Below are 25,124 nucleotides of genomic sequence, written 5' to 3' on the forward strand. Positions count from 1 at the left end.
GATACTAGGGATCAAACCCTAACAAAACTAACTCGATTACATGATAAATCTCATCCAACCCATCACCGTCCAGCAAGCCTACGATGGAATTACTCACGCACGGTGGTGAGCATCATGAAATTGGTGGTGGAGGATGGTTGATGATGACAATGGCGGCGGATTCCCCTCTCCGGAGCCCTAAACGGACTCCGGATCAGCCCTCCCGAGAGAGTTTAGAGCTTGGCAGTGGCTCCGTATCGTAAAACGCGATGAATCCTTCTCCCTGATTTTTTTCTCTCCTAACACGAATATATAGAGTTGGAGTTGAGGTCGGAGGAGCTCCAGGGGGCCCACGAGGTAGGGGCGTGCCTAGGGGGGCAAGCGCGCCCCCACCCTCATGGCTAGGGTGTGGGCCCCCTGGTCTTGATCTTTTGCCAGTATTTTTTATTATTTCCAAAAATAATCTCCGTGAAGTTTCAGGTCATTCCGAGAACTTTTGTTTCTTCACATAAGTAACACCATGGCAATTCTGCTGAAAACAGCGTCAGTCCAGGTTAGTTCCATTCAAATCATGCAAGTTAGAGTCCAAAACAAGGGCAAAAGTGTTTGGAAAAGTAGATACGACGGAGATGTATCAACTCCCCCAAGCTTAAACCTTTGCTTGTCCTCAAGCAATTCAGTTGACAAACTAAAAGTGATAAAGAAAAACTTTTACAAACTCTGTTTGCTCTTGTTGTTGTAAATATGTAACCAGCAATCAAGTTTTCAGCAAAGATTATAAAATAACCATATTCACAATAACGCTTAGGTCTCATGTTTACTCATATCAATGGCATAATCAACTAGCGACCAATAATAATAAATCTCGGGTGACAACACTTTCTCAAAACAATCATAATATGATATAACAAGATGGTATCTCACTAGCCCTTTCTGAGACCGCAAAACATAAATGCAGAGCACCTTTAAAGATCAAGGACTGACTAGACATTGTAATTCATGGTAAAAGAGATCCAGTCAAGTCATACTCGATGTAAACTAATCAGTAATGAATGCAAATGACAGAGGTGCTCTCCAGCGGGTGCTTTTTAATAAGAGGAGGATGACTCAGCATAAAAGTAAATAGATAGGCCCTTCATAGAGGGAAGCAGGGATTTGTAGAGGTGCCAGAGCTCGGTTTTGAAATAGAAATGAATAATATTTTGAGCGGTATACTTTCATTGTCAACATGACAACCAAGAGATGGCGATATCTTCCATGCTACACACATTATAGGCGGTTCCCAAATAGAATGGTAAAGTTTATTCTCCCCCTCACCAACAAGCATCAATCCATGGCTTGCTCGAAACAACGAGTGCCTCCAACTAACAAGAGTCCCAGGGGGAGTTTTGTTTGCAATTATTTTGATTTGATTTGCATAAAGCATGGGACTGGGCATCCCAGTGACCAGCCATTTTCTCGTGTGTGAGGAGCGGAGTCCACTCCTCTTGAGAATAACCCGCCTAACATGGAAGATACGGACAACCCTAGTTGATACATGAGCTATTCGAGCATACAAAACAGGATATTTATTTGAAGGTTTAGATTTTGGCACATACAAATTTACTTGGAATGGCAGGTAGATACCGTATATAGGTAGGTATGGTGGAGTCATATGGAACAACTTTGGGGTTTATGGAATTGGATGCACAAGCAGTATTCCCGCTTAGTACAAGTGAAGGCTAGCAAAAGACTGGGAAGCGACCAACTAGAGAGCGACAACAGCCATGAACATGCATTAAAGTTAATGAGCATTGAGTGCAAGCATGAGTAGGATATAATCCACCATGAACATAAATATCGTGAAGGCTATGTTGATTTCGTTTCAACTACATGCGTGAACATGTGCCAAGTCAAGTCACTTAAATCATTCAGAGGAGGATACCACCCTATCATACCACATCACAACCATTTTAATAGCATGTTGGCATGCAAGGTAAACCATTATAAGCTCCTAGCTAATGAAGCATGGCATAAGAAACTATGATCTCTAATTGTCATCGCAAACATGTTTATTCATAATAGGCTGAATCAAGAACGATGAACTAATCATATTTATAAAAACAAGAGAGGTCGAGTTCATACCAGCTTCTCCCATCTCAATCAGTTCATCATATATCGTCATAATTGCCTTTCACTTGCACGACCGAATGATGTGGATAATAATAATAGTGCACATGCATTGGACTAAGCTGGAATCTGCAAGCATTCAATAAACAAGAGAAGACAAGGCAATATGGGCTCTTTTGTCAGATCAACAATAATGCATATAAGAGCCACTTCAACAATTTAATCATGATCTTCTCCTATCGACCCCCAAAGAAAAGAAATAAAACTATATACACGGGAAAGCTCCCAACAAGCAAAATAAGAACAAGAAATCTTTTTGGGTTTTCTTTTTAATTACTACTACAAGCATGGAAAGTAAACTAATTAAAAGCTACAACTAATTTTTTTTTGTTTTATTTTTCTTAAGGTTTATTAAACACACAAGAAGAAAGCAATAAAAGGAAATAAACTAGCATGGATAATACAATGAAAAAGTATGAGCACCGACATCTAGCAATGAGTGTGTGGACATGAATGTAATGTCGGTGAGAAATACGTACTCCCCCAAGCTTAGACTTTTGGCCTAAGTTGGTCTATGGCCACGGCTGGCCTGGCAGATATCCAAAGTAATAGTTGGGGTCATACTGCGAAGAAGAAGACTCTGATTGCCACTGGTTGGCAATCATCTCCGGATCCCACTGGTAATTAGACTGTCATGGAAGATCAAATTGTGGTTCCGACTCTAGCTCTGTGGCTGATGTAGGGTTCCGGTAGGCGTGAATAGCCTTCAGCGAGACGAGGTACTGGCCTGTAGATAAATCAAACAAGGAAGGAGCAGGCAAGGTGATAGTCTCAGGATGACGTTTATCAAAGAACAATTTGTATTTAAGCTCCCCTTCCCTATTCTTTATAATAAAATCATGCGCTACCATACTCTTATAATCTAAATAAATAGTAGGCAGCAATTTTTCTTCTTTTTCATAGTGCCTAATAGGTATGTTATAGTATGCAGCAAGGCGTGAAGCATAGATACCTCCAAAGATGGGGCCCTTTGTATGGTTCAGACTTAACCGTTTAGCAATAATACCGCCCATACTAACAGAGTCATCACAGAATAAACCATGGAACAAAATAAAAATATCAGGAACACTAAGGTTTCCACAGTTTCCGTGACCAATTAAGCAACGACTAGCAAATATTGCAAAGTAGCGTAAAACAGGAAAATGTATGCTAGTGATTCTTGCATCGGAAACCTTCCTAGTTTCCCCTACGTTAGTAGTGTCAATAAACCCGTCCACATCTGTACGATGTGGTTCCTCTAAGCTACCCTCGAAAGGTATTTTGCAAACCCTGCAAAATTCATATAGTGACATCTTCTTAACCACATCATATAAATGAAACTCTACTAAAGGAGGTGATTCCTTAGGATAATAGTAGAAGTTTTGCACAAAAGTATTGGTGAGTAAGAGATACTGTTCGCGTTGGTCGCGGAGGAAGTCGGTGAGGCCTGCATTCTTATCCAATTCATAAAAATCATCATAAATCCCGGCTGCTCTCAAGAAATCATCGGAAGGCCATTCACACAGCCGAACCTCTGCGGTGCGAGGCAAATTGTATTTGGGCCTCTTTGCTTCTTCACTTTGCTTTTCCTTCGAGCTTCGGCTCGATGAGCCCCTCAAAATCTCTTCATTATTTTCTAAAAAGTTCTGAAATTTTTAGTAACTTCAAAATAAAAGTGAACCAAACTCAACAAAATTGATAGCAACTACTCCTACAAGTGCTTAGAGCCTATATCATGCATCAAAACTACTTGGAACCATATACATTTGACATACAAGCTCAAGAACAGGGTCACCTAAGCAGCAAAAATATGCAATGAATAAAGAACTAGAATAAAAACTAATTGGACCATTGGAGGAGTCACATACCAAGGAACAAATCCACAAAGTAGTTTTGTGAGAGGTGCCTTGAGCAAGGAGATCGAAAATCGCAGCAAAGGGGCTAGAACTCGTGCTTGAGCTGGATAATGGTGTTTGTGGGAGGAAGAAGGAGTGTGTGGGTGCAGGAATAAGTGGAGGAGGGCCACCGTGGGCCCACGAGGCAGGGGGCGCGCCCAGGGGGGTGGGCGCGCCCTCCACCCTCGTGGCCAGGTGGATGCCCCCCTGCTGTGTTGTCAGTGCCAAATATTCTCAAATATTCCAGAAAAATCATATTTAAATTTCAGGGCATTTGGAGAACTTTTATTTTCGGGGTATTTTATATTGCACGTATAATTCAGATAACAGACAGAAAATACTATTTTTACTTTACTTAATATAAATAACAGAAAGTAAAAGGAGGGCACAGAAGGTTGTGCTTTCTAACTTCATCCATCTCATGATCATCAAAAGGAATCCATTAGCAAGGTTGATCAAGTCTTGTTAACAAACTCATTCCGAATAACATGGAACCGGAGAAATTTCGAATAACACTATGTTACCTCAACGGGGATATGCACATCCCTAATAATTAGAATATCATATTTCTTCTTGACAGTAGGAAGAGGAAATTCAAAACCTCCAAAAATAATTGATGGAACTTTTCCAATAGAATTAATACTATGAACTTGAGGTTGTTTTCTCGGAAAGTGTACCGTATGCTCATTACCATTAACATGAAAAGTGACATTGCCTTTGGTGCAATCAATAACAGCTCCTGCAGTATTCAAAAAGGGTCTTCCAAGAATAATAGACATACTATCGTCCTCGAGAATATCAAGAATAACAAAGTCTGTTAAAATAGTAACGTTTGCAACCACAACAGGCACATCCTCACAAATACCGACAGGTATAGCAGTTGATTTATCAGCCATTTGCAAAGATATTTCAGTCAGTGTCAACTTATTCAAATCAAGTCTACGATATAAAGAAGGAGGCATAACACTAACACCGGCTCCAAGATCACATAAAGCAGTTTTAACATAATTTCTTTTAATGGAGCATGGTATAGTGGGTACTCCTGGATCTCCTAACTTCTTCAGTATTCCACCCTTAAAAGTGTAATTAGAAAGCATGGTGGAAATTTTAGCTTCCGGTATCTTTCCTTTATTAGTAACAATTTCTTTCATGTACTTAGCATAAGGATTCATTTTGAGCATATCAGTTAATCGCATACGCAAAAAGATAGGTCTAATCATTTCAGCAAAGCGCTCAATATCCTCATCATCCTTTTTCTTGGATGGTTTGGGAGGAAAAGGCATGGGTTTTTGAACCCATGGTTCTCTTTCTTTACCATGTTTCCTAGCAACAAAGTCTCTCTTATCATAACGTTGATTCTTCGATTGTGGGTTATCAAGATCAACAGCAGGTTCAATTTCTATATCATTATCATTGCTAGGTTGAGCATCATCATGAACATTATCATTAACATTATCACTAGTTTCAGGTTCATTACCATTGTGTTTGAGCATCAGAAATAGAAATATCATTTGGATTCTCAAGTGTTTCAGCAATAGGTTCACTAGAAGCATGCAAAGTCCTATCATTTTTCTTTTCTTCCTTTTAGAAGGACTAGGTGCATCTATATTATTTCTCTGAGAATCTTGCTCCATTCTCTTAGGGTGGCCTTCAGGATACAAAGGTTCCTAAGTCATTTTACCAGTTCTAGTAGCCACTCTAACAGCATAGTCCTTATTCTTACTATTCAATTCATTGAGAAAATCAGTTTGAGCTTTAAGTACTTGTTCTACTTGAGTGGTAACCATAGAAGCATGCTTACTAATAATTTTAAGTTCACCTTTGACATTAGCCATATAATCACCCAAGTGTTCAAGCATATCAGCACTGCATTTTAATTCTCTACCAAAATAAGCATTGAAATCTTCTTGCTTAACCATAAATTTATCAAACTCATCTAAGCATGGGCTAGCAAACTTGATGAATGGGATTTCAGCTTTATCATATCTATAGAGAGAATTTACCTTTACTACCTGTGTCGGGTTATAAAGACCATGTATTTCTTCAATAGGCTGTAAATTAAGACCATGTATTTCTTCAATTGGAGGTAAAAATTCTTAACATCTTCAGCTTTAATACCCTTTTATTTCATGGATTTCTTTGCCTCTTGCATATCTTCAGGACTAAGAAATAAAACACCCCTTTTCTTCGGAGTTGGTTTAGGAATAGGCTCAGGGGCTGGCTCAGGAAGTGTCCAATTATTTTCATTTGTCAACATATTTTTCAATAAAATTTCAGCTTCATCCGGTGTTCTTTCCCTGAAAACAGAATAAGCACAACTATCCAGGTAATCTCTGGAAGCATCGGTTAGTCCATTATAAAAGATATCAAGTATTTCATTTTTCTTAAGAGGATGATCAGGAAAAGCATTAAGTAATTGGAGAAGCCTCCCCAAGCTTGTGGGAGACTCTCTTCTTCAATTTGCACAAAATTATATATATCCCTTAAGGTAGCTTGTTTCTTATGAGCAGGGAAATATTTAGCAGAGAAGTAATAAATCATATCCTGGGGACTACGCACACAACCAGGATCAAGAGAATTAAACCATATCTTAGCACCACCCTTTAATGAGAACGGAAATATTTTAAGGATATAAAAGAAGCAGTTCTCTCATCATTAGTGAACAAGGTGGCTATATAATTTAATTTAGTAAGATGTGCCACAATAGTTTCAGATTCATAGCCATAAAAAGGATCAGATTAAACCATATCTTAGCATCACCCTTTAATGAGAACGAAAATATTTTAAGGATATAAAAGAAGCGAGTTCTCTCTTCATTAGTGAACAAGGTGGCTATATCATTTAATTTAGTAAGATGTGCCACAACAGTTTCAGATTCATAGCCATAAAAAGGATCAGATTCAATAGAGAATTCATAATCTTTATCAGTAACAAAGATAGGTGAAGTAGCATAAGCAGGATCATATTTCATTCTAGCATTCGGAGTTTTTTGTTTAAGCTTAGCTAATAATTTCTTAAGATCACTTCTATCATTGCAAGCAAGAAAGTCTCTTTTAGTTTCTTCATCCATAACATAGCCCTCAGGCACAACAGATAATTCATATTTATTAGGTGAGCCTTCATAATCACTTTCATCAGTATTATCAGTTTCAATAATTTCATTCTCTCTAGCCCTAGAGAGTTGTTCATCAAGAAATTCACCGAGTGGCATAGTAGTATCAGGCATAGAAGTAGTTTCATCATAAGTATCATGCATAGCAGAAGTGGCATCGTCAATAATATGCGACATATCAGAATTAATAGCAGAAGCGGGTTTAGGTGTCGCAAGCTTACTCAAAACAGAAGGTGAATCAAGTGCAGAGCTAGATGGCAGTTCCTTACCCCCCTCGTAGTTGAGGGATAAATCTTGGTTCTTGGATCTTTCAAGTTCTTCATAATGATAAGCAGATATAAATCCCAAGTGACTCAAAGAATAGAGCTGTGCTCCCCGGCAACGGAGCCAGAAAATAGTCTTGATAACCCACAAGTATAGGGGATCGCAACAGTTTTCGAGGGTAGAGTATTCAACCCAAATTTATTGATTTGACACAAGGGGAGCCAAAGAATATTCTCAAGTATTAGCAGCTGAGTTGTCAATTCAACCACACCTGGAAACTTAATATCTGTAGCAAGGTATTTAGTAGCAAAGTAATATGATAGTAGTGGTAATGGTAGAAAAAGGTAACGATAGCAAAAGTAATGTTTTTGGTATTTTGTAGTGATTGTAACAATAGCAACGGAAAAGTAAATAAGCGAAGAACAATATATGGAAAGCTCGTAGGCAATGGATCAGTGATGGAGAATTATGCCGGATGTGGTTCATCATGTAACAGTCATAACCTAGGGTAACATACAAGAACTCACATATATTCATGAAAACATAATAGGTTCAGATCTGAAATCATGGCACTCGGGCCCTAGTGACAAGCATTAAGCATAGCAAAGTCATAGCAACATCAATCTCAGAACATAGTGGATATTAGGGATCAAACCCTAACAAAACTAACTCGATTACATGATAAATCTCATCCAACCCATCACCGTCCAGCAATCCTACGATGGAATTACTCACGCATGGCGGTGAGCATCATGAAATTGGTGATGGAGGATGGTTGATGATGACGATGGCGACGGATTCCCCTCTCCGGAGCCCCGAACGGACTCCGGATCAGCCCTCCCGAGAGAGTTTAGGGCTTGGCGGCGGCTCCGTATCGTAAAACGCAATGAATCCTTCTCTATGATTTTTTTTCTCTACGAACACGAATATATAGAGTTGGAATTGTGGTCGGAGGAGCTCCAGGGGCCCACGAAGTAGGGGCATGCCCAGGGGGCAGGCGCGCCCCCACCCTCGTGGCTAGGGTGTGGGCCCCCTGGTCTTGATCTTTTACCAGTATTTTTTATTATTTCCAAAAATAATCTCCATGAAGTTTCAGGTCATTCCAAGAACTTTTGTTTCTGCACATAAATAACACCATGGCAATTCTGCTGAAAACAGCGTCAGTCCGGGTTAGTTCCATTCAAATCATGCAAGTTAGAGTCCAAAACAAGGGCAAAAGTGTTTGGAAAAGTAGATACGATGGAGACGTATTAGCCATCTATCTACAACAACATAGATATGCAACATACTATCAGGTACTAAGTTCATGATATATTAAAGTTCAATTAATCAAATTACTTAAGAACTCCCACTTAGATAGACATCTCTCTAATCATCTAAGTGATCATGTGATCCATATCAACTAAACCATGTCTGATCATCACGTGAGATGGAGTAGTTTTCATTGGTGAACATCACTATGTTGATCATATCTACTATATGATTCATGCTCGACCTTTCGGTCTCAGCGTTCCGAGGCCATATCTGTATATGCTAGGCTCGTCAAGTTTAACCCGAGTATTCTGCGTGTGCAAAACTGGCTTGCACCCGTTGTATGTGAACATAGAGCTTATCACACCCGATCATCATGTGGTGTCTCGGCACGACGAACTGTAGCAACGGTGCATACTCAGGGAGAACACTTATACCTTGAAATTTAGTGAGAGATCATCTTATAATGCTACCGCCGAACTAAGCAAAATAAGATGCATAAAGGATAAACATCACATGCAATCAATATAAAGTGATATGATATGGCCATAATCATCTTGTGCCTTTGATCTCCATCTCCAAAGCACCATAATGCTCACCATCGTCACCGGATTGACACCTTGATCTCCATCGAAGTATCGTTGTCGTCTTGCCAACTATTGCTTCTACGTCTATCGCTACCGCTTAGTGATAAAGTAAAGCAATTACATGGCGATTGCATTTCATACAATAAAGCGACAACCATATGGCTCCTGCCAGTTGCCGATAACTGTGTTACAAAACATGATCATCTCATATAATAAAATTTAGCATCATGTCTTGATCATATCACGTCACAACATGCCCTGCAAAAACAAGTTAGATGTCCTCTACTTTGTTGTTGCAAGTTTTACGTGGCTGCTACGGGCTGAGCAAGAGCCGTTCTTACCTATGCATCAAAAACCACAACGTGGTATAGTGATTGCTTTTTGATCTTCAGAAAGAACCATGTTTATTGAATCCGATTCAACTAAAGTTGGAGAAACTGACACCCACCAGCCACCTATGTGCGAAGCACGTCGGGAGAACCAGTCTCGCGTAAGCGTACGCGTAATGTCGGTCTGGGCCACTTCATCCAACAATACTGCCGAATCAAGAAACAACTAGTGATGGTAAGCAATATGTATATGCCCATGCCCACAACTCCTTTGTGTTCTACTCGTGCATATAACATCTACGCATAGACCTGGCTCGGATGCCACTGTTGGGGAACACAGTAATTTCAAAAAAAAATTCCTACGCACACGCAAGATCTATTATGGTGATGCATAGCAACGAGAGAGAAGAGTGTTGTCCATGTACCCTCGTAGACCGTAAGCGGAAGCGTTATGACTACGTGGTTGATGTAGTCGAACGTCTTCACGATCTAACCGATCCTAGCACCGAAAGTACGACACCTCCGTGATCTGCACACGTTCGGCTCAGCGACATCCCACGAACTCTTGATCCAGCCGAGTGTTGAGGGAGAGCTTCATCAGCATGACGGCGTGATGACGGTGATGATGAAGCTACCAGCGCAGGGCTTCGCCTAAGCACTGCAACGATATGACCGAGGTAGATTATGGTGGAGGGGGGCACCGAACACGGCAAAGAGATCAATGATCAACTTGTGTGTCGATGGGGTGCCCCCTCCCCCGTATATAAAGGAGTGGAGGAGGGGGGAGGGCCGACCTCTATGGCGCGTCCTGGAGGAGTCATACTCCCACTGGGAGTAGGATCCCCCCTTCCCTAGTTGGACTAGGAGAGAAGGAAGGGGGAGAGGAAGGAAGGAAAGGGGGGCACCGCCCCCCCCCCCATTCCTAGTCCAATTCGGACCAGAGGGGGGAGGGGGCGTGCGGCCTGCCCTAGCTGCCTCTCTCTTTCTCTCCACTAAAGCCCATTAGGGCCCATATACTCCCCGGGTGGTTCCGGTAACCCCCCGGTACTCCGGTATATGCCCGAACTCACCTGGAACCATTCCGATGTCCAAACATAGGCTTCCAATATATCAATCTTTACGTCTCGACCATTTCGAGACTCCCCATCATGTCCGTGATCATATCCAGGACTCCGAACTACCTTCCGTACATCAAAACACATAAACTCATAATACCGATCGTCACCGAACGTTAAGCGTGCGGACCCTACGGGTTCGAGACTATGTAGACATGACCGAGACACGTCTCCGGTCAATAACCAATAGTGGAACCTGGATGTTCATATTGGCTCCCACATATTCTACGAAGATCTTTATCGGTCAAACCACATAACGATATACGTTGTTCCCTTTGTCATCAGTATGTTACTTGCCCGAGATTCGATCGTCGGTATCTCAATACCTAGTTCAATCTCGTTACCGGCAAGTCTCTTTACTCGTTCCATAATGCATCATCCCGTAACTAACTCATTAGTCACATTGCTTGCAAGGCTTATAGTGATGTGCATTACCGAGAGGGCCCAGAGATACCTCTCTGATACTCGGAGTGACAAATCCTAATCTCGATCTATGGCAACTCAACAAACACCATTGTAGACACATGTAGAGCATCTTTATAGTCACCCAATTATGTTGTGACGTTTGATAGCACACTAAGTGTTCCTCCGGTATTCGGGAGTTGCATGATCTCATAGTCATAGGAACATGTATAAGTTATGGAGAAAGCAATAGCAACAAACTAAACGATCATCGTGCTAAGCTAACGGATGGGTCAAGTCAATCACATCATTTTCTCCCGTTAATCAAATGACAACTCATGTCTATGGTTAGGAAAACATAACCATCATTGATTCAACTAGCTAGTCAAGTAGAGGCATACTAGTGACACTCTCTTTGTCTATGTATTCACACATGTACTAAGTTTCCGGTTAATACAATTCTAGCATGAATAATAAACATTTATCATGATATAAGGAAATATAAATAACAACTTTATTATTGCCTCTAGGGCATATTTCCTTCACTAGGATCAAAGGAAATTTTCCTTCACTATTCCTTTGCCCCATTCCTTTGAACTAAAGGCATGAATAGTATCACCATAGGAAATTTTCCTATTTCTACAACTTTCCTCCACTTTTCCTTTGAACCAAAGGATCCCTAATAATATGGCAAATTAAGTTACTTGGATTTTTTTCGAGTCAAGTGTTCATGAAACCTTTATGTACCTCAGTAAATATGGCTCACCCTTGGAAGCAGAGCTATTAATTTGTCCAGAGAAACAAAACAAGACTATACTCTTTGTTCCAATTTATTCCTAAAACCAGATAGTTGCCATGTACCTCTGTCCCAACCTAGCATTGCTTTTCGTCCATGATATGTTTATTTCTTATTGTTCTTTAGTAGGGAGAGAACCCGCCCCTTACCATCACTCTCACATTGCAAGCATTCGTTCTGCCTAACCCAAAGATGTAGTTGGTTAGGGAATTTGTTGTGTTATAGATGCCCTTACATAATACCAAGTTTTAAAGTAGATTAAACATGTAAAAAAGAACTATATCGAGGGACGGGGTAAGAGATGTTTGCATGAAGCAAAATCCATACAATTCAAAGATTATTTCATCATGATAAATGATTCTATTTGTGGTGATGACTTGTCCTGCCCAAAAACGAAGAGACATATAAGGGCCTCTTTGATTAGCGGGATTCTCAAAATGTAGGAGTAGAGAAAACACATGATTGGATCATCATATCCTCTTGAATTGTATAATATCAGATGACCATGGGAAGATCCTCATGGTTGTTAAGGCAGTCTGCCCCATCTATGGCCACGATGACGAGATGCCTCGCATCATTTGTTCGTTCGTCGGTTTTGGCCGGCAATGATAGTCCGGCACCCCGTGGACGCGGATGTCCGACATCTGCACGAGTACGACACACCCGCCGCGGTTCTGTCTCAAATTGCATCCATGATGACACACAAGTATAGGGGATCAAGCGTAGTCCTTTCGATAATTAAGAGTGCCGAACCCAACGAGGAGATGAAGGAAATGATAAGCGGTTTTTAGTAAGGTATTCTCTGCAAGTGTTGAAAGTAGCAGTGATAGATAGTTTTATAGCAAGATAATTCGTAACAAGTAACAATAGTAACAAAGGGGCAAAAAGGTAGCCCGATCCTTTTTATAGCAAAGGACAAGCCAACAAGTTCTCTTATATAAATCAAAATGTTCTTGAGGACACATGGGAACTGTCGTCTAGTCACGTTCATCATGTTTAGTTGATTCACGTTTGCTACTTTGATAATTTGATATGTGGGTGGACCGGTGCTTGGGTGCTATTTTTACTGGAACAAGCAACCCACTTATGATTACCCCCTCTTGCAAGCATCCGCAAATACAAAAGAAGAATTAAGATAAATCTAACCACAGCATGAAATATGGATCCAAACCAGCCTCTTACGGAATAACGCATAAACTAGGGTTTAAGCTTCTGTCACTCTAGCAACCCATCATCCACTTATTACTCCGCAATTCCTTCCCTTAGGCCCAAGTATGGTGAAGTGTTATATAGTCGACGTTCACATGATACCACTAAAGGAAGCAACAACATACGTATCATCAAAATATCAAACGAATACCATCATCACATGATTACTTATAACAAGACTTTTCCCATGTCCTCAAGAACAAAAGTAACTACTCACAAATCATAATTATGTTCAAGATCATAGGGGTATTGAATATGCTTGAGGATCTAAACATTTAATCTTCCACCAAGTAAACCAACTAGCATCAACCACAAGATGTAATCAACACTACTAGCAACCCATAGGTATAAATCTGAGGTTTTGAGATAAAGATTGAATACAAGAGATGAACTAGGGTTTGAGATGAGATGGTGCTGGTGAAGATGTTGATGAAGATTGGTCCTCCCACGATGAGAGGACCGTTGGTGATGTCCATGACTTCGATTTCCCCCTCCCAAAGGGAAGTATCCCCGGCGGAATCGCTCCGCTGGAGAGCAAAAGTGCTCCTGCCAGGTTTCGCCTCGAGATGGCGGCGCTTCGTCCCGAAAGTCTTCTCTTCATTTTTTCTAGGTCAAAAGCCATCATATAGCTGAAGATGGGCACCGGAGGCCACCTATGGGCCCCACAAGACATCAGCGCACGCCCATTATGAGAGAAAAGGCATTAGAATTACTCCATAAAGTATTATTATGCATAAAACATTATAAATAACAGTAGGAAAACATGATGCAAAATGGATGTATCAGGGCACAAGCTACTACTCTGCCATGGCGGCATTGAAGTGCGCCTGTGACTACTCCGTTGTCAAGCTGGCATGCACCGACGTGGGCTACGACATAGAGTCGTTGTCGGAGCCAGTCTCTACTCGCCGTGGCTCTGCCACGCGGCCGCAAGGGCGGTCACCTGGTGCTTCTGCTCCATCGGGAGGCTCTCCCACCAAGCATTTCCACTCGCGGTCATGATAGATGTGGTGCACAGGAGAAAGATGTGGAGCAGATGGGTTGTGGTGTGGTGTGAGTCGGGTGTGACTGCCTTTAAATAGTGTATGCCGGCGAGGCCAAGCATCTGGGTGCGTCAATGCACGGGCGTCAGAGTTGGTATCTCGGTCGGTGAGCCTGTTTAATGGTGGCAGATGGAGGGACGAGCATTGGACGGGCGTGGTAGATATCAGTCCAGTCCCGTCCAGTAAACGTCTCTCCGGCATTGAACAAGAATGACATTGGGGACACGGCACCCTCCGTCCGCGAGCCGCTTCAATGTCGGCGCCAGCGAGAGGTCACGCCCGCTCTAGGCTGACGTCAATGCGGAGCGCCCGCTCTAGGCTGACGTCAACGCGAAGCGCCCGCTCTAGAATGACATAAATGTGGGCAGCTGTTTTCGGGCAGGAAAGGGCGCGGGGTAAGGAAGAGGGGTTTGGGTTGGTCAAGGTTGTCAGACGCTTGTGTGCCAGCGGTAAGGCGTAAAATGGCGTCCAAACCACCGAGCAGACCTATATAAGACCGCGTTGGATGGGAAAGCATCGTCCCGACCACTCGGTCTGGATTGTTGCAAGCGGTTTCTTACAGCTTTGATTCTTGAAGTCACTGGCACGTAACATAATCATCCTCCAATTCAGATGACACTTCAATACGATCTTTGTATGTAAAAGAAAATACATAACTTTTTTTGAGGCGCAAAAATACATGACTTATATGGTCAATCTGTGGTTGGATGCTTAGAGGGACAGTGGTATCACCAGCCCACCAGAGTTCAAGTCTTGGTACTCGTATTATTTATGTACATGTGTGTATTCATAAGGGTGGGTGTATGCACGTATGTATGAGTGCTTGCGTCTGTACTGTGTTAAAAATACAGATGCGGATACATGCGGTCAAAAAAATACAGGTGCTGACTCTGATTGAAGAGAGCCCTTCAATCGATTTCTTGGGAGAAATTGGCATCACCAAAATGCAGAGGTGGAATGGGCTTCCGGGACCTACATCTTTTCAATCTAGTTCTATTGGGAAAGCATGATTGACGATCCATGACAAATCTGAATTCTCTACGTGTCAGAGTTATGAAGGGAAGATATTTTCCACATTGTGATTTTATGCAAGCAACAATACCTCAAACAGTTTCAGCAACTTGGAGAGCTATCGTTGCTGGGAGAGATGTGCTGCAGCTAGGCATTATTCAGAGGATTGGGGATGGGACAAGCATTAACGTGTGGATGGACAAATGGATACCCTCCACTTTATCTATCACACCATTGCTGAAACCGGCCACTACCACGATGGAGCATGTCAGTGATCTCATCAATCAGACAAACTGAACATGGCGTCAAGAATTAGTCCGTGATACTTTTATCTTGCCTGATGCCGAGGCCATCTTAAATATTCCTCTTCGGCAAGGAGGGGGTCCGGACTTCATGGCATGGGCATATGAGAAATCTGGTAACTACACTGTTAAAACTGCGTACCGAGCTCTAGTGAATCGCAAAGAGCGTGCAACTCTAAATGAAGGGCAGGCTTCAGAAACTTCAGTCGATGATCAACAATTGTGGAAAACCATATGGCCTCTAAAAGTTGTCCCCAAAGTTAGAGTGTTTTGGTGGCGTGTCTTGCGAGGCATAATACCGGATGAATGCACTCTAAGATAGAGGCATATCAGAGAGGATAGTACTTGCAAAATTTGTCAAGCGACGGATGAGGATTTAGAGCATGCTCTTATTCATTATTCGCATGCTGAGTGTTTTTGGGAGGAGGCACCTATGTTGATGGACATAAAATTACGACGCCTTCACCCAAACACTTGGGCGAGAGACATTTCTTGTGATCACATGTTTTCAAAAGAAAAACGAGCCACTATCATTATGGTGATGTGGTCCATATAGCATTCCCGGAATCGATGGACCCATGATAAGGAGAAGATTGACCCGATAAAGTCTGTAGGATTGACAAGAGAAGTTCTGGCTCTTTTGGACATACCTCGACAACATGCGTTGGTGCTGTCGGGTCATGGGTGGCGCCCGCCCGAACATGATATTGTCAAGATAAATACTGATATAACTATTGACAGAGATGGGGTCTGGATGGTGCAAGGGGTATCGCCAGGTCCCACAACTCATTTATGGGAGCCTGGAGTAAGCCATTGCCTGATGTTACAAATCCGTTGATAGCGGAAGCAGCTTCTGTTCAAGGAGGAGTTATTTTTGCAGCACTTCGAGGATTCAACAAAGTGGTCACTGAGACCGATTGCATGGAAGTGGTGAACCTATAAAACACTCGTCACAACTCTCGTTCAGTAGTGGCATCTATTTTTCGGAAAAAGGAGAGCTAGCCAATATTTTTGATTTCTTTATAATTCAACATGTATTGCGGTCAGCCAATGGTCCAGCGCTGGAGACTCCTAGCTTCCTGATCGGTATCCTTCGGGCTGATTGCTCAGCGAACCCTTTTGTTCGAATAAAGCTCTCATAATTTCCTGCAAAAAAAGACTCTGAAAATACCAGTAGTAGCTGGTCTCGTCTCGGCCCGTCCGTACGGACGCGTTATCCCCCGAGCGGAACAACAAAAACCCTCCCCTCCCATTCCGCCTCCTGTTGCTTCGAACTATGGCAGCAGCAGCTGCCGGTGCTGCATCGGCCGCCGCTGCGCCAGCTACGCATCACGCCGTCCACCCCATGAACGCCCTCCGCTCCACCGCCCTCCGCCGCTCCACCCTCCGTTGGGACGCCGCCGCGGCCTTCTTCTCCCCGCCCTTCCGCTCACGCCGCTGCCACCGACGTGTCTTGCTCCCTCCTGCTGCGGCGCTGCCCGCGAAGTCCCGCTCCAGGGCCAAGGCCAAGCTCCTGGCGGACGCGGGGGCTGTGGACCCCTGGCTCGCCTCCCTCTCCCTGCTCCCCGCCGACGGCAGCGACGCCGCCGCCGCCCCCGCCCCCACCGGCTGGGCGATTGGGATCGATCCAGACACTCGCGGCGCCATCGCCGTTCTCTCACCCGACGGCTCCTCTCAGGTGCGGCCCGAAACTCGCATTTCGCGTGGACAGGTGTGCTTAAGCATTCATTCACGTTTTCACGTCCTGTAGGTGTTCGATAACCCGTTCGTGAACATAATGGTGTCGGAGCTCACCCGGAAGCGCCTAGACACCAGGTCCATCATACAGCTTCTCCGTGGCCTTGATGCGCCTCCAGGTATGGGCACACCGCACACGAGAGTGTAGTTGTACACTCCTATCTGGGGTATTGGAGGACTTAAGCCTTCCTTGTGTGTTGAGCACAAGGCAGTTAGTTATGTTCAGTAACCGTTGCTGGTGTCTGACTCTGATATTGTGGTGTCTTTGTTTTCTTGCAGGAACTACAGCATTTATTGAAAAGTCAAGTCCATTTCCAACTGATGGAAAGCTGGTCGGTCTCTTGCTTTCCTCATATTTTTGCCAGTCAATGGAAACATTTGCATAAGCATTACAATGAACTTATGTTTTATGCATCAATACTTAGAGAAGTCATGCCATTGGATAGTCCCTATAATAAGAATAGTTGAGGATTACATTGCTCACTTGCAACTTATTACTGTCTCGGTGCATAACATTTTGCAGTAGATTGGTGGTAATAGAACTGACATTGTGTGCTTCTTGAGATCATGTGCCTCTGAAGATGTTCCACACACAAGTTGAGGCTAGAGTTGTACTCTAAGCAGTGTGATCTAGTTCAAACTCAGTTCGCAATTTGAACTTGATAGAATCTAGTTCACACCATATGACTGTTTAAATTTCATGTGAAACATGTGGCATAATGTAGGTTCTGTTAGTGACTTCTTGCCTTCTGTTTTATGATGTATATTTAGGGATGGTGGAGTACAGGTTTTTCGTATGGCTTGTGGATTGCTGCTCTAGTGGCATCTGAGTTTTCTGTTGTACCGGTTGCATCACAGACATGGAAATCGTACTTTGGGCTAACTCGAAGTGCATCACCTAAGGTTTGTTACTCTTCTTATACCGAAAAAGGCTTTCGCCCCGCTTTATATATAAAGCAAACCGCCCGAGCCACAAACATCCTTATATGCCTTCTCATTTACAGAAAACTGGTAGAAATTTTTTCTGTTTATTGGTAAGAACTTAACAAGCTTAATTATGGCATTTCAATAAAGATGCCCAATCTTTGCTATTTTCATTGATGTAATTAAGGTTGTGTAGTAAAAAAATAGATAACAGGGTAAGTATTGAGTCCTTGAAACAGGGCCAGTGTGGTGAGTTCTTGAAACCGTGTCGGTGGGTTCGTGGTCATGTGCGCCGATCATTGCAACCCAGGAGACCTCTCAATATAAGTTCACAACTGAATTGTTTCAATTTTTTGAATGGTTTAGAGTGAAGAAATCTGGGTTGGGCTTTAGATATCATTGGATTAGGTTGGGGTGCTATGTTCTAAGCTGATGGCAGTAATGAATCAAATCTGAGTTCAACCAATTGATTGCTACTGTGGTAATGCATAGATGTTATTTCATTTTAGTGAGCATTTCTCTCTCCTCATCTGAATGTTTGTTGCTAGATCTTGTGTGTTGTTCTACTAATTGTAGACTTAACATGACACCAATTTCATTACATGTTTCTTAATTAGCACCGCATCATAATAGTTATCTTATGACCCTTCTACGTCTGTCAGGACGATAGCAGACGAGCTGCAACAATCTTGTTCCCGGATAAGGCTCTGTCCCTCAAGTTGAAGAAACATCACGGTACGCATCTTACAATTTTCCAAGTCACAACAATAAGTCAGTAAATGAATTATTTTGTCACAACATTCTAGTTCGAGCTGATCAATTGTAGACACTGACATATGCGTATGAATAAACATGATGTACACATGATGTGCTCTCTGTGTATTTCTTGTCTTGCTTTCAAGGTGCACTGAGCAAACAAACTAATTACACATATTCCTCACAGACCAGCTAAATATGTTTTGGCTAGTATAGTTAGCTTAATCTATTTAATTGAATGACCGCTGGAAAATGAGTAGATGATAACGCGTTTTCTTCAGTTCATTGATGTTTTGACACTGATGCAGGGCGAGCAGAGGCTCTTCTGTTAGCGGCCTATGGAAAAGGACTCGTGCTACCATCAGAGAAGTTCAGCAAAACACAAAGAGTGCTGAAGCAAGAAACCAACTTGGCATTGACAGGGATGCCTGATTGAATCGTCAGTAATTATTAGTTGGTATTGACAATTGCTGTAAATAATTTGGTTATTCACAGGAGCCCTATCATGTACTACCTCCATATCAAAATATAAGACGTTTTTGCAGTTCAAATTGAAGTACAAAAACGTCTTCTATTTTGGTACAGATGTAATACATAGTAACTCGAGAGAGATCTTAAGTTCTTAACTCACTTAACGGAGGCATTATTGATCTACCGTAGAGTTTAACAAGCTAGTGTACATTGACCATGAATATTGTTAACTTTTGGCGGCTGAGAAGTGAGACAATTGTACTGATTTAATTGATGTGATCAATTTTGCACATCTTTGAAAGTATGGCCATCTACCCTTTTTGTCTCTTGGAAACTTATATTTAGTTGCACACGTCATATGCATGTGTGTGTTACATAGTGTACAACAGGTTTAACAGCTGAATTATCCAGGAGAAATGAAAGTGGCTTCAAATGTCCTTTTTTGTGGCAAAACATCAAATGCACCATTTATTCATTTACGTACTTTCTGTATTGGTACTGTACATGTATCTTCTGCAACAGGGGATCACGACATACGATAAACGGGCACAACATTAAGATGTTACAGAGTAACAGCACTAAGAGCAGCCTCATAGCTTTGAGACGCTCGCGGTAACCTTGCTCAAGGCAGTAGCTGCCTTGGACCCAGACTGGCGCCCCAGATGCTTGCAGATGAACTCGCCGGCTGAGATCACCTTGCTTAGATCGACGCCTGTCTTGATCCCCAACCCATTCAGCATGTACACTACGTCCTCGGTAGCAACATTCCCTGATGCGCCCTTTGCATATGGGCAGCCACCAAGGCCCGCAACGGAGGAGTCCACGACACTAATACCCATCTGGTCGAGCAAAGAACATGGTTGATCACATACAAGTGTCAGATGATAAGATCTGAATCACCATTTTGTTTTTTGCGTGATGGTTTGTTCAGTATCTCAGTAGATGATTACCTGGAGAGAGACGAGGATGTTTGAAAGAGACTGCCCGTAGGTGTCGTGGAAATGGACAGCAAGCTTTTCCACGGGAACGACGGACATAACTGCCTCAAGCATTGGTACAACTGTGCCTGAATATATCAAAGAAGCTACATGTTAATTGAAATTTTCATGAAGCGAAGGTGGGTTTATCTAGATAATTAAACACAATCTGACATTAAGAGGAGTTAAAATTTACTGAACCTGGTGATGGGTAATCAATGTTTTCCCAAACGACACTGGTATACAACTAGGAACAGTTTTCTTCCATTATTTGAAGACAAGAAAATTCAACATTTGTTTGAAGGCAACATGAGAAACAAATCATGCCAAATATGCCAAGGCTCCAGGATGACAGTGAGGACCTTGGTGTCAAACTGGCACGTGCCAGATAATATCCTTTGCCTAATGGATGTAACAAACTGAAGCCCAATAGTAGCAAGCAAAATCTAGCTATGGCATACTTAAAAATTGTGGGTAGCAAATAATGCAAGATCACCTGGGGTACCTACTCCAATCGTATCACCAAGCGAAACCTCGTAGCAGCCCATGTCATAAAGCTCTTTGGCAACATAAGCTACATTTGAAGGTGGTACTGATCCTTCTACTGGGCATCCAACCACACAAGAAACATACCTACATTGTTGCATAATAGAGCAACACAATATTAACACATGTCACACTGGAAAACTGGAGTTCAAAAGGCTGGAAAATAAAATAACTTACCCTCGTACAGGAATTTCTCGCTTTTTTGCTGCAAGAGCAACATCATTATAGCGAACAAGGCTCTCTTTAATTGAACAGTTTATGTTTGACTTTGAAAATGCTTCAGAAGCTGACGCAAATATTGCAACTTCTTTGGCACCTGCTGCAGCTGCTGCTTCAAATCCCTGATGATAAATGAACAGGACTGGTTATTAAATGGGGTAAGCTAACAAATATAAAACCCACCTGATTAAAAATGATTTACCTTGAGGTTTGGGGTCAATACAGGAAAGCTTACACCCGTAATATTCCGAACCACTTCCATAACATCCCTCGCATCAGCTAGCTACAATTATTCAATATCGTATCATTCAGCAATGGGATGTCAAATACTCCCTCTGTAAAGAAATATAAGAGCGTTTAGATCACTACTTAGTGATCTAAAGTAGGGTGAGCAAAACGGACAAATGAACTAACGGACAAGCAAAACGGAAAGTATACTTTGATAAAGTAGGGTGAGCTGAGCTAGCAGAAGACTTAAGAAGCAGGCAAGCCACATGCATTCAAGACCACAAGATTTCGCAAACATTTTTTTTTCGTCACATGATAAGTTTTCAGTTAGACTACAACAGAATGCTATTTATTTGGACTAAGATGACATCATAGTATTAGGCAATAGGCACTCCTGTACAAATTTTATTTCCTTGCTTCATTGCTAGGTAGTATTCCTGCCGGAAACAATTAAGGATGGTGACTCAAGTCTGGCATAATGTTATCCAGAGACACATTTCAGTTCTTGTTTCAATAAGAAAATGTTATTTGTGGCACTGGGCAATGTATCAACACTGTGTCTGAATCTTAATAGCAAGGATCATTTGAATACGCAGTAAAAAAACCAATTTTCAAATGTCAATAACAGTTCAGAACTATACTTATTCACAGGTTTAGAGCTTGTGCACCGTATTTGTTCCATTTCCCTCCATGTCGGACAATCAACTTCACCCAGACCACACTGCCAATATCTAGATTGCAATATAAATACAGAGGTAAACAATTTGGAGAAATCCAACATTTGCGTCAGAACCATTCTTCATTCGAAGTAGGAGGAAACTTTGTTATGAATCTCCAATGAGAAGATCGAGAGGTTCGGCAATCCACTATACCACTCATGGGTCATGGCCCATGCGACACTCCACTCTAACATTTAAACAATAACACAACCCTTGTTGGGCTCTGCAGGTTCCCGGGCTAAACACCATATGTCATATTTTAAAACCTAAAAAGTTTCATGGTGGTGAAGCTCCAATTAAGAGTATGGTTATGTTCTCATTCCCGTAGAGTGCAAATGACTTCAGTGAATGATGCAATTTATGCCGGTGTTGAAAGCTACTGTATTGTAATATGTGGAATTATGGACACAAGAGTATCATGGTAATGAGCAATGGGACTATAAACTACCGTTGTTCCATAATTCTGCAGTCTTTGTCAACGTAACAAGCAGCAAATTTATTTTATACTAGCAATGTGCCCATGCGTTGCAACGGATCCAAAGTAGAATAATACATGTTCACAAACTTGAAAGAAAAACAATCTAATTTTGGTATGTATATCACTAAAATTATACTCGTATTAGGTTTCACTTAAAATATATTCCTCGTGGCTTTTTTGATGAGGTGGGGGAGGGATGTGGTTGGTTTCAAGATACTAAGGGCTAATTTGGATGCAAGGGATCCCGAGGGGATCCCGGCCCTTTCCCCGGCCGAAGAAACCGCGGGCCGAAATTGACCTCGGGGAGCTGACCGGGCCATTTGGTTGTCCAGATGGGGAGGGACCCTGGCCCTTTCCACGGCCCTTCCCTGGGAGGGATTTCCTCTAGTCACGAGATCGGGAAAGAAACCCTCGCTCGCTCTGGTTTCGCGACAGAGAGGTGATGGCGCTGGGGGCAACGACCGTGCTCCTTCCCTGTGGTGTCCAAATAGCAGAAGGTACGTTTTCCCACCTGGGACGATCTCTCCCATGGATCCCTTGTGCCATGGGAAACTCCACCTAGGCGCTTATTTCCCTGGGTGTTTCATCCCTAACAACCAAATTAGCCCTAAGGGGTTTCTGCAAATTGGAGCAGAGAAGTGGGGTCTTGCTGCAAAAAATGCCACAGCTTACATCACAGTCGTTAGATGCAGATCTGATGGTCAGAAATGACGGATGGCAGACACACAATCATCACCAACTGAGTCTTTTATAGGAGTAGAGAAGTAGAGATAGAGATAAATGAATAGATGGCAAAGTTCTGTCAGAACATGGAAATCATATAGATATCAAAGGAAATAAAACTGGGTAACAGAGATCTTCAGATTTACACAACTCCCGTCACATATGCATAAGAATCAAATTGGTAATCTTAGTCACCTGCTTACGGGGAAAAATATTAAGAATTTTACCTGTGGCACCCATTTTGGGGAGACAAAACTTGTTGCCTCAACAACTGATAATCCAGAGGTTGCCAATCTCTTTATGAGCTCAATCTTTACAGGTGTTGGCACTGTATTTTTTTCGTTCTGCAGTCCATCTCGAGGCCCAACTTCTACAATTTTCACACACCTTGGCAGACCATGTATTATCTGGAACTAAAAAAAATGTTAACTCCAGTTAATGTAAAGGAGAACTTCGGATCGTAATAATGATTGCAATTCCTGGGATGAAGACGCCAAGTTTATTCATAGAGGCATGCTAGTAACACACATTGAGATGATCTCAGAATTTATCCAGGATGGCAAAGCTAACAGATACGGGTATAAATACAATTACACACCCTGTTTGCAGCTTCTATCCTCTCTTGGTCGGACGAAGCCGAAAAAGATCTGTAGTTCTGTTGGTTCTGTGAAAGATAACTTGCATAAAGAACATGACGGTTCCCTCCGACAGGCGTGGCTCGATTAGACACTGGATGTCTTTGATATGTGCGTCTTCTGCAGGCATGTTCTCCTCTATGACAACATAGAAATTTAGCCCGAGTAAGTAATTACGAAAGAAAGGGGGGCCGAATTATTGGGTAACAAATCTTTGCATGATGGAAGTAGGAAATTCAGTAATCATCATTCCCTGGAGACGGTGAATTAATCTATGATTCAGCGAATCAGAATTCTCAAAATGTCATACACGCTGATGTTTAACAAATGAGGTTCAAACTGAATTCCTTCGATGGCATTATCAGATTATATTCAGATTCTTCCAGCTCAAAGTTCTGAAATCTGAATCCCGGTCGGTGCACGCATGAATGAACAAATTTCAGCTTCAAAGTGAATGCACATACGTTCAATTGCATATGAAGACCAAACCACGCTCACCGTGAATGGCCTGAAGAAGAGCACAGCGGCGGCGCATCAGCCTCAGCTATCCGGGCGCAGGGCCGCTCTGCGAGACCGGGAGGAGCCCGGGAGAGCTGCATGCCGGACCTCAGTAGAAGGGACCTCGCCGCCGAGGCCGCTGCGGAAGCCAAAGCGCGCGAGGACTGCGGTGCGGACCTAGACCAGACCCTGGACGCCAGCATCCTTCGCGCGACCGCTAAGGAAGCGGCACGGAACAGCACGCCGTGTCGACCTCCACCAGCAGGTAGGCCTGGCTGGGCTGATGGATCGGAGATGGTGTTTCTAGAAGCTTCTCCGGGTAGAAGAAGCAGCGAGGTCTGAGGGCGAAGCCGTGAAGAATGAAGAGAACACACAAACTGAAGAAGTGAAGAGTCAGGAAGAAAATGGTGGCCCGGCAAGAAGTTGCGTCCGGACCCTGCACACGCCTCGTGGGCAGGCCGTCGTGGCATCCCGATCTGGCTAACCCCCAACGGCGTGAACCAGCCCTCGTTAAGGAGTGCCTATTCCGTAATCTTTTATTTTGCGGGGTCTGTTCCGTAATTGTTGACCCTTTTCTTGAGGGATTTTCTTTAGAGAGAAAAATTAAAGTGGGACAAGGACAAACTTAAAAGCATACTAAAAATATAACGCAAAATCTAGATTACAAATTTACAATATACATAAATGCAGTAAAATATACATTTTCCTTCTCAATTCTCGTTCACGGGCAATGTGGTAATGTCACGGTACCACTCAGTCAGCCACTAGCA

The 25,124-nt window shown here is 42.6% G+C and overlaps 2 protein-coding genes across 4 annotated transcripts; one reads left to right on the plus strand and one right to left on the minus strand.

Moving 5' to 3' along the window:
* The first annotated feature begins 16,649 nt into the window (after nt 1–16,649).
* On the plus strand, nt 16,650–19,645 carry LOC125543737 (Holliday junction resolvase MOC1, chloroplastic). Its single transcript, XM_048707200.2, has 6 exons — nt 16,650–17,121; nt 17,194–17,299; nt 17,460–17,512; nt 17,952–18,083; nt 18,767–18,839; nt 19,169–19,645. The coding sequence occupies exons 1-6, from the start codon at nt 16,720–16,722 to the stop codon at nt 19,294–19,296; spliced, it is 894 nt and encodes a 297-aa protein (XP_048563157.1). The 5' UTR covers nt 16,650–16,719; the 3' UTR covers nt 19,297–19,645.
* Nucleotides 19,646–19,754: 109 nt separating this feature from the next.
* LOC125543736 (uncharacterized) lies at nt 19,755–24,777 on the minus strand. 3 transcript variants are annotated; one of them, XM_048707199.2, is made up of 8 exons: nt 24,355–24,777; nt 23,820–23,994; nt 23,449–23,634; nt 21,276–21,356; nt 21,032–21,195; nt 20,818–20,941; nt 20,282–20,397; nt 19,755–20,170 (listed from the first exon to the last, which is right to left on the minus strand). In XM_048707199.2, the coding sequence occupies exons 1-8, from the start codon at nt 24,555–24,557 to the stop codon at nt 20,077–20,079; spliced, it is 1,143 nt and encodes a 380-aa protein (XP_048563156.1). In that variant the 5' UTR covers nt 24,558–24,777; the 3' UTR covers nt 19,755–20,076. The 3 variants fall into 3 exon arrangements, with proteins under 3 accessions (XP_048563156.1, XP_048563153.1, XP_048563154.1); XM_048707196.2 differs by having other exon boundaries at nt 20,805–20,941; nt 24,355–24,772; XM_048707197.2 differs by having other exon boundaries at nt 20,805–20,941; nt 23,449–23,628; nt 24,355–24,769.
* Nucleotides 24,778–25,124: the final 347 nt, after the last annotated feature.

This window comes from Triticum urartu, chromosome 3A, assembly GCF_056163025.1.
Source record: "Triticum urartu cultivar PI428250 chromosome 3A, HENAU_Tu73, whole genome shotgun sequence".
NCBI classification, from domain to species: domain Eukaryota; kingdom Viridiplantae; phylum Streptophyta; class Magnoliopsida; order Poales; family Poaceae; genus Triticum; species Triticum urartu.